Source organism: Chelonia mydas, chromosome 4 (genome assembly GCF_015237465.2).
Source record: "Chelonia mydas isolate rCheMyd1 chromosome 4, rCheMyd1.pri.v2, whole genome shotgun sequence".
In the NCBI taxonomy this organism is placed as follows: Eukaryota; Metazoa; Chordata; order Testudines; family Cheloniidae; genus Chelonia; species Chelonia mydas.
The window spans coordinates 66,627,714-66,645,545 of record NC_057852.1 but is presented as its reverse complement, the minus strand read 5'-3'; the positions used below and the strand labels follow the sequence as shown (position 1 = coordinate 66,645,545).

The 17,832-nt window shown below is 39.4% G+C and overlaps 1 protein-coding gene across 5 annotated transcripts in view; it reads left to right on the top strand.

The window, feature by feature from the left end:
• Positions 1 to 17,832, top strand: part of MARCHF1 (membrane associated ring-CH-type finger 1) — a 462,352-nt gene that overhangs the window by 373,575 nt on the left and 70,945 nt on the right. For all 5 annotated transcript variants that reach the window (XM_037897485.2, XM_043545930.1, XM_037897484.2 and 2 more), the window contains one exon: positions 6,674 to 6,724. In XM_037897485.2, the coding sequence (XP_037753413.1) occupies positions 6,674 to 6,724 (51 nt within the window). The remainder of the gene's footprint in view (positions 1 to 6,673; positions 6,725 to 17,832) is intronic.

Here is a 17,832-nt window from a genome sequence, read left to right as displayed (position 1 = left end):
TCATCAGCTTTTGCACAACCCCGGAATGCTAGTTGTGCTCGCAGACCTGGTAGTTCAAAATATAAATACTCAGCTTGAATGTGGATATGCTGTGTGAGTGCATAAATCTGAATTTTAGGGCTTACAGAACTTGTGAACGTAACCCATTATTTCAGTGTGTCTTGTGTCCCCATCTCGTGGCTGGTCCACATGAAAGAAACAGAGCCTACTACTGCTACCAGATAATACAATGTTCACCAAACGATGGGTCCTGATGAACCAGTGGACTGCCGGAAGATTCTAGATGGGTCGCCATATTTCAGGATTTATTTAAATAGGTGCTGGGAGGTGACAGCAATTCTCAATATAACACAGACTGCTTTTCCTTCAACAGCACAGTGATGTGCTTCCTGGTTCTCAATTTACGTATTTCCATTTTAATTGGTTTTTAAGAATTTGTAAGCATACCAAAGTGTTCAAGGACAGCTGTTATTCAATCATCAGAGTAGAGCTCAATACTTTTTGGATGTAGGGTGTCAGTTTCCAACTTTCACTTCAGAGTAATTGCATATGTTTGGCATCAGAAATTAAATTATGAGCATTAATAATATGGCTGCTTATCTGCGGTTATCTCCTATGAAACTTTTCAAAGCTGTTGAAAAATCAAAGTAGCTCTTGTATACTATCATTAACAACTGTCTCATATCATCATAACACTTGTGACATTGTAGATTATGCCTGATATTTACAGTAGAAACAGAATATGGCCATAGTTATAGGCAAGCATCAATGTATATGATTTCAAAAGCTTCCATGTTGTGTAAAAAGGAAAAATATAAAATGTGATACAAATGACTGTCGAGGTGAAGTGTTTATGCTGAACATAAACATGGGTGTGCAAAACCAGAAAAGTCTGGGGCTGCTATGCCTTTTAGGATTGTGTGCACTACTGTGCTTACTCATTACCATATCTCAGAACTGTTTATCTACTGTGCCTAGTCATGCTAGGAGCTGTCATACAGTCCTGAGGCAAGCAATGTATCTGTTTTAAAAGTTCTCTCCCAGTGTAAAGAATCAACAGTGATGAGTGCATTTAAAAATAGATCCCTTTCTTAAGATGTATACATGCTTCAAGTAAAGAATCCAGTGGAACAAACAGTGAACATGCCAGCGGAGAACCAAGTGTGAAAGTGCCAAAATCTGTGATCAAGAGGTGTGATGAGAATTCTTGAAAATTTGATTTTGGATTTGTAGGTTCCAGAGAAAATCAAAAACCACAGTGCCTGGCTTGGTCTGAGGTATTAACAAAAGAATCCATGAAGTCATTGATATTGCTGTAGCATCTGAACACCAGATATCCTAATTTAGTTGATAAACTGGTAAATTGCTTTTTAAGAATAAGTCAAAGGCACCATTGCGGGCATCCTGTCTCAGATCATCGAGGATAATGAAAAACAAAATACCTTGCATGACTAGAGAACAACTTCTGCTTCCAGCAGGTTTTGACCTGTGAAGTCATGATTGGTACTGAAGCTGCCCGAAAACTGGAAACTATCCCGCTGCCTGACAACACTGTACACAGAAGAATTTAAGATATGGCTTCTGATATCAAAACACAGGTCTTTGAGAAATTAAGGCTAAGGATATATGCACACTACAACTGGATGAGTCAACTAACATGGCTCAAAAAGCCAAGCAGTAACATTTGTATGGTTTGTGTGAGAGGGGGACTTTAATGAAAAAAATGGTTTTATTCAGAAAAATTCCAAGTTATGCAATAATGGAGGAAATGTTTTAACTACTAAATGAATTTATAATCACCAGCAATATAAATAGGACAAACTGTTTGGGCATTTGTACAGATGGAGCTGCTGTCATGACAGGGAAATACAGTGCCACTATGAAACACACTAGAGAAGTTGTACTGAATGCTAACACAGTGTACTGCATTGTCCACTGAGAAACTCTGGCAACAAAACAAATGGATGCAGAACAGCATGAAGTTTTTAATAGTGCCATTACAATAGTAAACTTTGTTAAAGCAAGACACTGGAATTCATGTTTATTTGCTATTTGTGTTCTGAGATGATACTGACCTGCTTCATTCACAAATGTGTTGGTTGTCTCACGGAAAAGTTTTGGAATGTGTTATAAAACTTAGAAACAAACTGCTGTAGCTTCTGTCAGGAGTGAACTCTGATTTGGCACATAGCTTCTGAATGTTTGAATGGCCAGATCTTGCAGATATCTTTAATGCAGTGAATGCCCTTAATTTATCTTTATAAGGTAATAATACCAATATTCTATTTTTGCAAGACAAATTGAAAGTTTTCCAGAGGAAACTTCACACTTGTTAAATTCTAATTGAGAATGAAGTAACCAACGTTTCCACTTCTTTCAGAATACTTCAATAGCACTGACAACATGTTTGACAGCATCAGATAAAAAACACTTATCAGTACTTCACCAGAAATGTTCATTTTACTTCCCCAAATTGGAATCTGACTGGATTTGGGGCCCAATTTACAGTAAACTCAGAAAATCAGCATTCTCTGGAGAGCAAAGAAAAGAATGAGTTCATTTAATTGTCATGCATTAGTTTTCTGAAGATGAGATTTCCTTCCCAGTCATTGGAAACTTTGTTTGGGGATTAAATGTGAGTACCCTGCTTTGTCAGAAAAAGCTTTTTCCATTTTGTACCACCTAGCTGTGTGAAAAACAGGTTTTCTATGCTGACAGCAATTAAAACCAAACAATACAACAGATTTCTTGTTGAAAATTATTTTAGACTTTGCCTCTCCAAACTTGCTCCAAGAATTGAAAGGTTTTGCAAAGCCACTTCAGGTCATCATCTTCTGAATTATGTTCAGTGCTAGCAGTATGAAGAACGTAATTTGGCAGAGTCTTTTCATATGTGTTTTTAATTTGTGGCTGATTTTGGTTTCACTGCACCTACTATTTCACTGTTGTATGTTGGAGACAGTTATGTTTTTGTGAAGTTAATACAAAATCAATATTGCTGTTGCAGTTACAGTTCGTGGGTCCAAATACAGTTGGTGGGTCACCTTAATAAAAAAGTTTGGGAACTGCTGAGAGAACAGATGCTCCTTTCGCTCAAGTGATTTAGTTTCATGTTTTTAGCACTTAAGGTCCTGGTTTCAAACCCCAGTACACTGACAATTCCCCACTGTTGGGTAAGAAGGTCTCTGTACAGGCCCATAATTTCCTGCATGCCATTTAGAGGTTGAAGTGGGGTACCTTGAATGTAGGCCCAGAGAGTCCACAATACATTTGGCATGGATATAAAACTGATGTTTGAGACTGTATATTTTTAAAATAGGGTAGAAAATATAACCTGATTTTAATGACATATTACAACTATATTTAACTAAGTTACAGTGAAGAATATGTCACTGAAATAGTAATTGGACAAGGCACACAATTAGTAATAAATTGGACAGATTGCTTTGGAAATTCTCTAGAGAAAGAAAAGGCTCTGGCACCCAAACCTTAAGGCATACAAAGGTTGGAGAACAGGCCAGCCTCCTCTTCTCTCCCTGGGAAAAAATCAACTGCAAAATGATAAATATAAGTGACCACAAAGTGCAGTAGGTTTTGTTGGAATGCATGAATGTGTTGTGCCACTCAGTACTGGTTGAGATAAAACAAAGACGTATTTAGTGCAGTGAAAAGATATTTGCAGTGTAGACAATTCATGGTGCTGAAAAGAAAAATAGCTCAGTTACCCACAGTCTGGAGTGGGATAAGGTAGATGTCGAATGACAAATAAAATGGGGAGGTTCCTGCTGAGTTCAACAGGTTGACATGTGACAGCCTCTACGCATCGGCAAAGCAAGCATGTGCTTGGGGCGGCACATTTCCAGGAGCGGCATTCCGGCCATGCTTTTTTTCCAGAAAAATCCACCAACGTACGGAAAAAAAAAAATACATGAAGATCAAACAAATTTCCAGTAGTGCGATAGGAGCGTGACGTGAAAACTATCGTGTCACGTCATGACACGGTCACTCATAATGTGAACATGCGTAAATGTGTAAACGTTAACGGTTATTGATTAATTTAATCAGGAATCACGATTAGTTGTGTGTACTGTGCCGCCCTATTGGCGCCATTCACGCCAATTTCTGTGTCACGTCGGTGCCAGTGGTTATAGCTAAAATGCCAGGACAAAAACGAAAATGTCTTTCTGGTGCTGCCTTCCGGCAACAAATAGAGAAACATCAAAAAGAATTAGAAAAACTATCTCGTACTTCAAATAAGTATTTTTAAAAAGTCGACAATCAAGGAGAAAGCTCTAAGCAATGCATTGAAAGTGATTATTCATCAACTGATGAAGACCAATCGAACCAAAGATTATCTTTATCAACTGATAAAGATGAACAACAATCCGACCAAAGATTATCTTCGCTATCTGATAAAGACAAACAATCACAATCCATCCAAAGATTTACTTCTTCAGCTGAAAAAGTCCAGAAACGAAGAACTGTTATCCAAATCTAAAACTGAAGAACAATTAACGGAAGGTGGAGAGACTGACACGGGATCGGATCCAAGTATGTGGCCAACAATAATTACTGATACAATGCTAATGATTATTGTGAAAAAAGGTCCTTCAGAACTAGATCCTACATTTGAATATCCATTTAATGAGTTGACTCATCAATTTATGCCATCCAGTGTGAAGAAAAAAATGAAAAATGGGGAACAAATTAATAGATCATGGTTAGTGTATTCATAGACCAAAGATGTAGTTTTTTCGTTTTTGCTGCAAACTGTTCTGTAACTCGGACATTCTTCTGGCAACTGCACGTTTTAGTGACTGGTGAAATGTGCATCAGCATTTGAAAGAACATGAAACATCAAAAAATCATTTACGCTCGTTGACAAATTGGATTGAGCTGTCAAACAGATTATGTTCCGCTACAACAATCGATGTGGTAGAGCAACATATACTAAATTCAGAAATTCTACATTGGCAAGCTGTGGTGTAACGTTTACTGGCAATCATTAATTTCGTAGCCGAGCAGTGCCTCGCATTCCGTGGATCCTCGGATATTTTATATGAGAATAACAATGGAAATTTTTTGAAATTGGTTGAGGTATTGGCAAAATTGGATAGTGTTATGGCTGAGCATATACGAAGAGTGAAAGATGGAGAGATTCACTCCCATTATTTGGGTAAAAATACACAAAATGAGATAATACAATTAATTTCTAATGGAGTGCGTAATGAAATTTTATTGGATTTGAAACATGCCAAATATTACTCAGTTATATTTCTTTCAATTTATGAGAAACTGGGCGCACCAGAAGACACTAACGTTTTTCATTACAGTGTATAATTTGAACCCAAATTGTTTGTAATTGTGATTTTGTTAAAATTAAATGAGTACACTAGTAGGAAATTGTTTTATTTCACTAACTACAAATTCACTGTTTTCATTTTTTTTTTTAATTTTAAACAGTCAAAAAAAAAAGCCATCGCAAAGTGCAAACATGTAAAAGCAAAAAAAAAGCGGGGTGGCAGCCAAAATTATTTTGCTTGGGGCAGCAAAAAACCTAGAGCTGGACCTGGTGACAGCTAGGGTATATTTTTAATCATTTCTCTTTATTCAAGTAGGACTAGGTCTGAAATTGAAGAACACATCTTAGTGAACTGGTCAAGTCCCCATATTTATCTGAAAATTGAAAAAACTTTTTTCTAGAGTAAACACTATGAAAACCTACATTGGTAGTGCCTGGTTCAAATCCAGCTCTTCTGGGAAGTAATAGCTACCAGAATCAATCCTGTTTATTAGCAGTATATCACACCAGCATTTGAATCCACCATCTGGGGTGATAAGAAAAGCATAGATTATGACCTCCATAAAATATGTATTTTTTTCACCGGGATGAGCTCTATGCTTCAGAATAAAATTCTTAGAAAAGGGAAATCCAGATTTGAGAAGGCATCTTTTATCAGACTAAGTTAAGCTGATACAAAAGTCGCAGAAGTATTATTGCTGAACAGTTAATTGAACCAATGTAGTCCCTTTTCTGTGAATTGTCTGCAAACACAATTTGAATTATTAGTAATCATTCAACAAACACTTTATGCTAGTATATTTAAGCATATATAGTATTTGTGAGCTATTTACTGTGACTGTCTCTGACAAGTCACAATTTGTTGTTCACAGTGTGTGGTTGGTTACTTAAGCTACATGTTGTTGCCATTTCTTCTCTGTAAATGGATGATTGAAATTTCATAAACAGAGATCAGGGAGAATATTGAATGCCTATATTTGTGCTCAGTGTACCCTTGTTTACATGCAGATAGGGGTGTTCACATCAAGCACTCCCCAACACTAATGCATATTCAAACCTTTTCGCTCAAGTGTTCATGGAAAAACAAACAAAAAGAGGCCACATTGAACAGCAATTCAGAATTCAAGTTAATTTCTCCCCTCTGTTTTTTTATAGCATGATCAGTTTTTATTAACGTGCACAGTATGAACAGTTTTGGCAGCCAGTTGCTGAGCTGCTGGATAGTATACAATGTGTGGACTAACACAGAAGTGTATGCACAGAGCTCATTATGTTCACAGTCAAGATTAAAGAGTTCAGTTTCTTCTCAGTCTGAGCTCGTAGAGTTTGGGTTTCACCTAATTCAGTAATTCGTCCAATTTTGTTTTCCAGAATGACAAATCACCAGGGCGCTCTACAAGTCGATCAAGTAACATTTCAAAGGTAAGTGGAATATGTTAACTTATTTACTTTTATATAGAATTCCAAGTCACAGCAATTTATTAAATGTAATGCAGTACTTTATTCCACTACCCAGATATCCATATTCTGACGTTTCCTTTGTATTCACCAGTTTGTAGTTTTAGGCTGCCATGCTTTCATTGCAATGTAAAACATGTTAAAATACATAAGTCTTTTTTTTCCCCACTCAGTATAATACCTTTGGGAAATATGCTGTAATCTTTGGTCTAAGGCAGAATTATTTCTTGCTCAGTTCTAGAATGCTGGCACCAAAGTTTACAATATGTCGCAGTTATGATTGTATCAGCATTTGCTATATGAGTCCCATCTACAGGGATTTTCAACTCGCCAGAAATGTGCCAGTGGTAGAATCTCAGATCCCTTTCAGTTTCTTGGGGGCAGTAAGAGAGTGTCTGTTTCAGACTTGGATCCATGGATTTTAACCAACTCTTAACGGTTTTGGTTCAAACGTGACTGAAATCTCAAGTCCAAAATGACAGAAAACGGAGCTAAAAACTGAAATCTCACAAGAGCAGTTCCAAAGGTTTTGGCACCATAAAAGCCAAATCCAAACACTAGCCATAATCTAATTTCAAACCCCATCCTATACCTGATTCAGAGGAACACAGTCTTCAGTCCTTCTCTAACAAAAATGTACGGTGCCCTGGACCCTGCAATAAAAGGTTTTATCCCCATAGCCACATTTGATTTGAAAATGCTTACTCTAGTAATTTTTAAGTTACATGATGGCAGTTCCAAGAAATGCAGGTTAAACAGTTTTTCTGCTCTTGTATAACAAAACTATGGCTTTGATAAAACCACAATAGTGTATAGTATGATCTAGTCTCTTGTTTCTTTCATGACTTTTTGTAATGACTCTATTATGTCAAATTCCTTTTTTAGTGAGTTTAATTATAGATTTATAGGAAAAAATAAAGTAAGTAGTATGTTGCTTTCCAATGTATAATGATCAATATCTGTACTGACCCAGTGGGAGCCCTAACAGTGTATTGGGTAAACATTATACAATATCAGAATTAGTATAGTGCCAGTAGCAAAATGCATATTTACCTGACTATGTCCTATCCTAGAATTGTCTATTAAATATTGGATCTACATTTGATATAATTTATTCTGATGTAAAGCTAAGGGAACTCAACTGATGTAATCATATTTCTTCTTGATTTACATTGATGTAACTGAGATCAAAATCTGGATCTACCCTTTAAAGTATTAATAAATACACCATCACTCTGTCCGAACTATGTATGTAGGTATCTGCTCAAAAGGCAGCATAATGTTTTGTATCTCTTCTCATCTGCTTCCATGGCACCTTTGTGTTATGTTTTAAGATCTCCGATAACACAGAAAATTACAGATGAAAACCATTGGTTTAATAACTTGAATGTTGTCAGATACCAACCAACAAAAGCCAAGAAATTCAAAATTGAGCCTCAAACTCTAAGTCTTAACTTAGTCTGTCAGGCCTTTATCTCATACCATTGGCTAAAAGAAAAGGACCAGTGTTGAATTGTAGAAGGGGTTCTTAGAGGCTTAATTAATGCTTGTAAAATGCTTTGAGATCCTCAGATGAAAGGGGCTATAAAAGTGAAAAGTATTAGTTTTATTATTAATAATAATAATAAGAGCGAGCTCGGGTACCTCTCATAATAGGAGACTGAACTAAATAACAGACACTATTAGTTCTGGCAGTGAAATTACAATTATGTATGTGTTGGTCCTAACTTTGAATTCCTCACTTTTTAATTTTTGACAAATTCTAAATATTATGTAAACGTAGTGTTATGTGTGTGAATATTAATAGTGTCATTATAGATGGGCCCCAACTGATACCCCAGATGCAAAGACTTTTGAACTTTTGGGAAAGTTTGGAGTCAAACTTCACTCTACTACGTCCTGAACTGAACTCAGAACCCTAATACCCCCAGACTTCGGGAGGATCCAGAGATTGTGGCTCGGTGCCTCCTTAATTTTGAACCTGTTTAGTTATAATAACTAAATCTATTACAATTTGCAATACATAGTTGTCTATTTTTCTGTCAGTGTCAAAGTACATGAATTACTTTTAAGTTATGACAAAGCCACAGCATCAGCAGTTCATAAATAATCTGTAAGGGATTGTAGAGATATATTCAGTGTGTGTCAAGGCAGAACATATCAGCTACTAACATTTCTCTTAAAGTGACCTCTGTGGAGACCAGTTTTTCTGGATGATGATCTTTAAATATGATGTGCACAGCTTACCAATGCAACATTATCCAGACTTGCCCTTTCTTAAGCTGTCTCCTGCTCATCTGTAGCATGATGTCATTGCATTTGACCAGCTACATTATATATTCCACTAATAGGGAATATGATGCAGTATACTTGACAGGGGATGCAATGTTTCCAATTAATTTTCTGCTCCTGAAAACATTTTTTAAAAAGAAAATACATGGCTTTAGAGTGTGGTACAAAACCCAATCTAATTGAAATGATTTCCAAAACAGCATAGTTGTACAGCATATTTTTTTCCTAGAGCAACATTAAAAAACCAAGACTATTTTCATTAAAGGTGATCCTGCACCAATCAAAGTCAATTGCAAAGTTCCCATTGACTTCAGTGGTGCAGGACCATACTTTAAGTGAGCTGAACCTCTGACTCTCCATCATAGAGGTAGTATATTCAGTTGAATTAAAGGCAACATCTTGGTAGTACAATAGTTTCATTTTATTGATTATGTATTCGGCAAAATATGTACATGTTCCGCTCATTTTGGATTATATGCTCTAAAAATAGCTGTGTAGACACATTGCAGCTTGGGCTGGCACTTGGGCTCTGGTTTGGGTGGTGGGGTTTGGGCTTCAGTGCCTGAGCTCCAGCCCAAGCTGTAACGTCTAAGCACCATCTTACACAGCTGTTTTTAGAGTGCTAGCATGAGCCTGCTAGCCTGTAGACCCAGGCTGGGAGGCTTGCTCCCAGATGCAGTACAGATATACACCCGGATGCCTGTAGCTATGTGGAACATGTGTAATTGGTTTAGCTCATCGTGTACTTAACAGTAACAATTCCATATTTTTTTTAATTCACCAAATTCTAATTGAAAAGAATATGGGAGAGAAGCAGAGAGAGTTACGGGAATTTGAAATATATATATTTCCTGTTAAAATATTTTCTGCTTATAATCCAAAATGAGCTGAGTATGTAAATATTTTGCTTATTTTATATATGAATCCCCAGTAAGAATTTGCTCACTGAAGTATTTTAACCAAGCTATAGGAAAAAGTTATATTCATTAGAAGTTGATTTTTGTACTTGTGATAATCCAAGGCTTATACATAAATTAAAACAATTTATGTCAATTTATGAGTGGTTGATAATAAAATAGTTATTGGGAGTAGTGTCAATAAATGTAATGTGCACTTGACTCTAAAGGTTTCCTTAGAAAATGATGTAGGTTTATTGCTGGTGAAAGGTGCCAATTTATAGACCTAGTGAATGAAGTAATTTATCTAGAGGGCAGCAGCAGGGCAAACTTCACACAAATGCTTGCCCAACAACGTGCTCAGTGCTGTACTAGGTGTGACTTTTACTAAGGGCCAGAAATAGAAGCGGACCCTGAGGCTTGTTGAGTGCAAGAGGGGACTGAGGTAGTCTCACCCACTTTTCCCACTTTCCATTAGAGCCTGACACCTTTTAAGACTTTACATCAGGGGTGGGCAAACTTTTTGGCCTGAGGGCCACATCGGTGTGCAAAACTGTATGGAGGGCCAGGTGGGGAAAGCTGTGCCTCCCCAAATAGCTTGGCCTCCACCCCCTATGTGCCCCCTCCCACTTCCTGCCCCCTGACTGCCCCCGTCAGAACGCACACCCATCCAACCCCCTTTGCTCCTTGTCCCTTGACCGCCCCCTCCCGGAACCCTGCCTCTAACCGTCCCCTGGGACACCACGCTTTATCCAACCGCCCCCTGTTCCCCGTCCTCTGACCGCGCCCCCCCTTGAACCTCTGCCCCATCCAACCGCCCCCTGCTACCTGTCCCCGACTGCCCCCCGGGATCCCCTGCCCCTTATCCAACCCCCCAGCCCTGGTACCCTTACCATGCTGCTCAGAGCAGCGTGTCTGGAGCTGTGATGCCCGGCTGGAGCCAGACACGCTGCCACACTGCCCTGCATGAGTGTGCAGCTCTGCCGTCCAGAGCACTGACTGCTTGGCTGCGGCCAGGGGGAACAGCAGGGGTGGGGCCGGGGCGAGCCTCCCCGGCCAGGAGCTCAGGGGCAGGACAGTCCCGTGGGCCGTAGTTTGCCCACCTCTTCTCTACATCCTTCCACTCAGTTCTCCACTCCAGCTCCACCTTGAGCCTGTGGCCTCCCCCTCCATACTAGCAGCTGCTGCTGCTGCATCGCCTCCACCATTTCCCCACCCTGGAGCTCTGTGCTAATCTGGCATTCACAGAAGGATAGTTAATGAGGAATGCCTGAAATGCAGGCACCACAGTAGTCTGTGGTGGCCAAAAACGGAGTTACTACAGCTCCTGCATGAGCCCAGCCAGATGTGTGAGCTTCCAGCTGGCTGAGGGGATGCATAAAGGGCTCCCAAATGCCTGAGTGTCCTGCACAATGAGTGACATTTAGCAGCTCTGAAACGGTTCAATTTAATGAGTGTTACATGGGAAGTAAGGAGATTTATTTTGTTTAATGAAAGGATACCAAATAGCAAAATGCTGTTCACTTTCCTCCTTTGTTCATATTAGTAAGTTTTCCATGTCATGAATATCCCACAATCGGAAATGGGGAACAAAAGCCCACTGTATGCATGAAATGAAGGGCCAGATCCTCAGCCAGTATAAACTGGGATAGCTCCACTGAGTTCAATAAAGCTACAGCTACACTGATTTATACCTGCTGTAGATCTGCCCAAACTGTTTAACTTTCTGCTTCTTTATAACTTCAGTGAGAGGTCTGGTGAAAATTACAAGCTATGTTCTACTTATTCTGAACATTAATTCTGAAACAAGAAAAAGTCTCTAGTCTTTCAGTGTAGAGCATAACCCTCAAAATTTAAGCCGGTCACTACAGGTCATGTCCAGCAGTCCTTACTCAGGTGAAACTCCATTACTAATAGAATGTGGGATCTTTAAACTTGTGGCTGTCTGTTCAAATCTCATGTTGGTGACAGCTTTTGGTCTCTTCCGTTGATTCATTGTTCTCCATACTATATGAAGGTCCAGTTCCAAGCAGACATATCACAAAACTACTTACCACAATAGGCACTCTTGTGGAAGGCTTACTAGAAAGTCCAAGGAGTTTTTTTTCCTATAGTCTCCCCAAAGTAAACCACAGCCACCGAGATGTAAACAAAGAAACTGTTGAGGCAGGGACAGAAAGATGTAGAACCTTTTTGTGTTCAGTTGAGGAATGATGATGTGTGCGATGCTGGCTAGACTTCAGGAGAGAAACACTGGTGGAATGCTATCTGAGGTCACTGAGAAGAGACGCTGGTCTTTTGTCCATTTAGGATCCAAGCCCCGGCATTTTATTTTGGCACTTCCCACCCCAGGCTAATAAGTATTATCATGAGATAGAGAGAGAGATGTAATTTTTTTATTACAATATTTTTAATCAACCCTATGGAAATATCTCATTGTGTTTCAAAGATGAAAATTGTATTTTGGCTTTTGGGGGAGGGAATTGGAGAGGAAAAGTCATTCTTATTTTATCCCAACCATTTTGCTCATCCATCTGTTTTCTTTCCATGCTGCTTTTTGTAAATCTGCCAAGGAGTGCTCTGGATGTAGCCACAGAGCTTATTTTAAACTTGTGACGTAATCTTCACGTCACTTGGTGCACTTAGTTCGGAGAGGAAGAAATACTATCCTAGGCTTAGAAGGCAGTTCATTGTTAATTTTTCCATTTCATATGCTCACCCACATTTCAGACTCTTCTTGATTGCTGTCTGTTGTCCTTTCTGTCAGAAATGGATCACTAATGTGTAACAGTTGTCACTAACATTTTGAAAGATACTTCTATGACCCCAAACACTTAAGCATTTGGGCAAACAATGGGGAAAGGTCTGATTTTTGCAAAAGAGTTATTAAAAATCAAGTAGAGGATAATCTACACATGGAACTAATGCTGTCTATCTGCCGTAATCCTCCAGTTTCAATCTGTAGGTTTGCACAGTATTGATGCCTGTGGTCAACTGTGGTTGGTTTCAGGGAAAATCCATCGGGCAGGTTAGTTCACTTGTTGCACTTGTAATAGATTTGGCCTATCTTCTAGTGCCCTTCTCCTTTCAGACCAAGTTTTATCCTGCCACATCAGCTCACTGCCTGTGTTTCTCAAGGAATCCTGGGAAACTATCTTCAGCTAGGGTAGTTCCTGTAATTGAGTCGTCTTATTAAACACACTCCCACCCATTAATGTCTCTTATTGCAAACTCTGTGCAAGAATAGTAGTCCCTTCCTGAGATCAGTCTCACACACCATAACAAGGTTTCGTGGTTCTTTTCTTAGAGCCTTAGCCCTCAAGGGCTCCCCAAACAGTCTGCCTTCTTGTCTGTTTGGGTTTCTGGAGAAGTTCCTTTCAGCAGTAGCTGCAGTGGCAGTCCATTCCCAAGCGCTTCCTCTACCAAATGTAATCCATTCTGGTCAATTTCATGTCCATAGGATTTGAAAATTAGTCAAGTTCACGTTTTCAGATGTTTACCTCTGAAATTTCAGGGTGTTGTAACCGTGCGGAGTCTTGACTAGGGATGTAAATATCTGTTAAAAAGGTTAACCATTTAAACAATTAAAATTGTGTTGTTTAATTGGTTAACCAATTAAAGGGAGAGGGGCTGGGGCTGCTCTGGCCAGCTGGCCCACGTGGCTGGGGATTAATGGTTAGGGTCAGTTAACCGGTAAGACTAAAGTTTACCAGTTAACCGTTAAACCGTTTAGTATTTTACATCCCTAGTCCTGACCCCTAAGGGGGCTATAGCGGGCTCACAAAGCTGTTGTTGGGAGGTCGTGAGATTGCCACACTCACTTATGTGCTGCCTTCAGAGCTGGGCTCTGAAGGCAGCTCTCCTGGAGCTTCCTGCAGCTGCAGACGGTTTCTGGAGGTGGTGGTGGGTCTGTGCTGCTGAGAGCACCCCAGCCCAGAGGCTCCTAACTGCTAGTCCCGGCCGGGCTGGGGCGGGACAGGACTTGCTTTCCCCCTGCACAGGGGGGAAATTAGACTCACCTCTATACTCGGTACTTCCCCCATGGGGCTGGGAGCAAGCACCCTGCTTCCAGAGCCTTTCCCTCCTGCCTCCCTCCCTGCCAGGGCCTTTCAGTGCTATGTGTAGCTATGCACTGCGGTGTGGTTGCAGCTTGCTTTTCACTGAGGTGTACATGTACCCTACACTCTGCCGCAAATGTAGACGAGGACTATTCCAATTGGTTGATGGTCTTTTTAACCATGGCCAAATAGCGAAATAACTGTGTTTAATTTCTGTAGCACTTCTGGAGGAGGCTTAGTAGTACTCTAGATTTTTCTGTGTACTGCTAGAGTTGCCAGATATTCACTACCATGGGTCATCTGCATGGATAAAGAAGGACAGGCTAACATTAAAGTTGTTTTTTTTTATTTTTCCATTACCTGTCATCTCAGGGAAGGGAACTCCTTGAAAATCAGTCATGCATAAAGATGCTCGACGCCTTTTGTCTCACTGAAATGAGTTTCAGTGCACTACTATTTCTGTCTGAAGAACTGAGTCTCATTACAGCTTGCAGACATTTAATGATTGAATAGAGAAGAATTATTAGGTCATTCACAGCAGGCACCAGCTGTAGCTACCTGAGTTCCTTTGCAAGTAATTATCAAGTTCAAGCAAAGGATTGCACATAATCTAACAGATATACTTATTGGAATATTGCCTGTTTTTCATTTTAAGCACATCTATTGCTATCACAGGATCTATAGCATGTGAGTACAACTAGATTACTCAGGTTAAAGTCAAGTTTACAGGTAAATGAAATATTTGAGGGGAGGGAAAAAGGGGAAATATTCTTAAGTGAGTTTATCAATGTTTTATTTTGAATATGAAACTTTTTATAATTTCACTAAGTATTTGCCCAGTTATGTGAATTGTTTAACATGGTACCATTATGAATGAAAATGGACTCATTTTCAGGATTAAAGGATATTTTTCAAAGAAAAATGGCCAACTTTGAGTGTTGGAGACTTTGCCTTGAAGACATTTCAAAATTCATATTTTTGCATGTTTTTATGTTAAAACACTCATTTCACCAGGTTTCATAGGAAAGTAGAATTTCAGGGATGTAAAATAATGAGAACTATATTGAAAATTTTAATGTGAAAATGTGCAAAAGAATTTTCACCACTTTAACAAAGCATTAGTCAAGTATTTTTAGGCTCTAGTCAAATTTCATTGTTACCCTTTGCTCTGTGGTGTCTTTCACTGCAACACATTTGATAAGGTCTTTTCTGAGTAGCTTTTCTGTCCATGTTACTTACACAAAAGGTCAACTTAATTTTTTTTAAATATGGCAGTAGCTAGTTTCATTTTAAACAACTGTACATTTTTCCCTTCTTTATCTCACTCTCATCTCTCTCTCTCACACAATCACATATATTTATATCTTTGTTTCGGTCTATTGCTTACTCTGTTAGTTCATTTTGCAGACTCTTGATGAGAGACTGCTGCATTGTCAAGAACACTGTAGATATGCTCCATCACAGAGGTAATTAATCAGGTTATTATGTGATGTAAGGATCCAGAAAATTAGAGGGGAGAAGATTAGCATTGTTTGTAGTAATAGTCACTAGGACTCTGGAGGTGAGTTTAAAAACATAACAACTTCATTTATGCAGAGATAGAAATTCATTTCCTGAGTTTAACTGAAAATGTAGAAGCAAACTGGTGAGGAAGAATTTCACATTAGTCTAGTTCCACAGAACTTCAGACACCAAGCACTTGAGCAGGATATCAAGACACTGAAGCAAAGAAACAAACTCAGAAGCTAATTATACCCAGAGGCCACAACAGTTTCTAACTGCTACTGGAAATATAGCCTTATAGGGCCTAACGGTTGAGGGCAACTACATCTGTGTTTCCCCTCAGTGGTCCAGCCTTTCTCAGGCTTCTGGCAACCCTGACTGTTGCCTCTCTTGGATGGAGACATGTCTCTCTCCTGCCTGTAGTTCCAGGCTGAACAGTTCCCTGCTTTCACTGTGTTATTCCCAGTAAAATACAGACTGTCTAAACAGGCTTCTTTTGCCTTCTCTTCAGAGACTAAAAACAGTGTAATTGCTCACAGATATAAGTTACCATACAACTCTTTCTAAGCAAGCATACTTTATTCTTAAGGTAAAAGCAATACAAAGAAAATATTTTCAAACAATTAAAGAACCTATACATGTGATAGTAAGCTTACCAGAGATCACCCCCCAACTCCAGCAGGAATAGTCGTTAAGCCCCCAACCAGGGGTTTTCCTGTGGTTTAAAGTTCATCACACCCCTTTGCTCTGAACAAAAACCCAGTCCTATGGGGCTGCAGTAGACCAAAGTCCTTCCAATACTTCCTTAAACATTGGGGCCCTCTGTAGACTGGAGGTCCTGTCTGTTTGCTTGATCCAGGGAGAAGGTCGTGAATCAGTGTAAACTCGGGTTGTTTATCCCAATGTCCTTTCTTTGTCTGCTGGTCTTTAGATAATCCCTCTTGGATCTTTGAAGAGACCATAAATAGGTAATCAGCCACACAGTGGGTCCCCTCCCCAGAATGAAGCTTGAAAGAGTTGATAACCAAAGGAATTACATTAGCGCACACACCCCCTCCAATAAAATTTACATCCAATAATACATAAACAATTGCATATTTAATACAATAGACCCCAAAGGGATTAAACTTAATTCAGTAAGATTTGTCCAGGATTTTGCAGAAAATTGCTATCTGTCACATGGGGTAAGTTTTCACTAGTACAAATAGTGTGTCCTTTTCTGTGAGAGAGCTAACATGAGATAACGGGCTCATTGTGAAATCCAAGTGCACACAAGGCAAAGCGGTAGCTTTACTTCAGTGTAGATGATTGAGTAAACCCTAGTATTTTGCAGCTTGATCTCTGTTAGCTTTCTCTTTGTAAAAAGCACATGGGGAGAATTCTTGGCCCCATGAAAGACAGTGGGAGTTTTGCTATTGACTTCAGTGGGCCCAGGATTTCATCAGTCTTTTGTTAATTAATGAAGACACAGCATTCCTAATAAGCCTTTTGCAGATGCCACAGTTAAGAAGCGTGCACAGCTACTCTAACTCTGCCCTCCTTACACTGCATTAATTGTCCGTCAAGATACATTCCTTGGTTTCTGTAGTAAGAGGCACACTTTAAAGGGGGGCAGGATGTGAAATCTGTTTTACTGCATTGTCTTTTGAATTCCCTTTGTAAGGCAAGACCAAAAGAGTGCTTGTTTTTACGACATGTGGATGTGTGGTGCTTGTGGGGTTAGAATGAGGAGGAAGGAAGGGTTAGACCTGCTTTGCTGGCAATGAGTGTACTTTCCCCACAGCTTTGCAATAATAGACTGTAAACTGTTAGGGACAGGGACTTTTTATGTTATGTGTACAGTGCCAAGCACAAGGGAGTCTCGATTATGGCCCCCAGGCGCTACCATATTACCAATACATAAGAAAACACAAAATAATTGGGAATGTGAGGGGTGGAGATATCCAGATTTGGTTTGTATTTTTTTTTTCTGCCTGGTGCTTGTATGTGTGTAGGCGAATGTGCTACTCTTTTAATTATGCGGGGGGTGGGGGGGGGAGTTGGGACAGTATTTTTAACTCTTGGGAAGGGCGGATAGTTCCTGGGATTGACATTCTTTTAAGTGCCTTTATTTAAATCTAAATAAATAAAGTATCTAGCCTCTTACCACTGGAGAGTATATTTCTCTTCACTGCCTGTGTTGTTTCTCCGTGTCTATTCTTTGTCTTCCTAAATGTCTGAATTATTTAAGGGGTATGATGATGTTGGAAAGATCTGATGGATTCATTTCTTTCCATTGTGGCTATCTGGAACAAATCTTGTCTTAGAAATATAACCCTCTGAG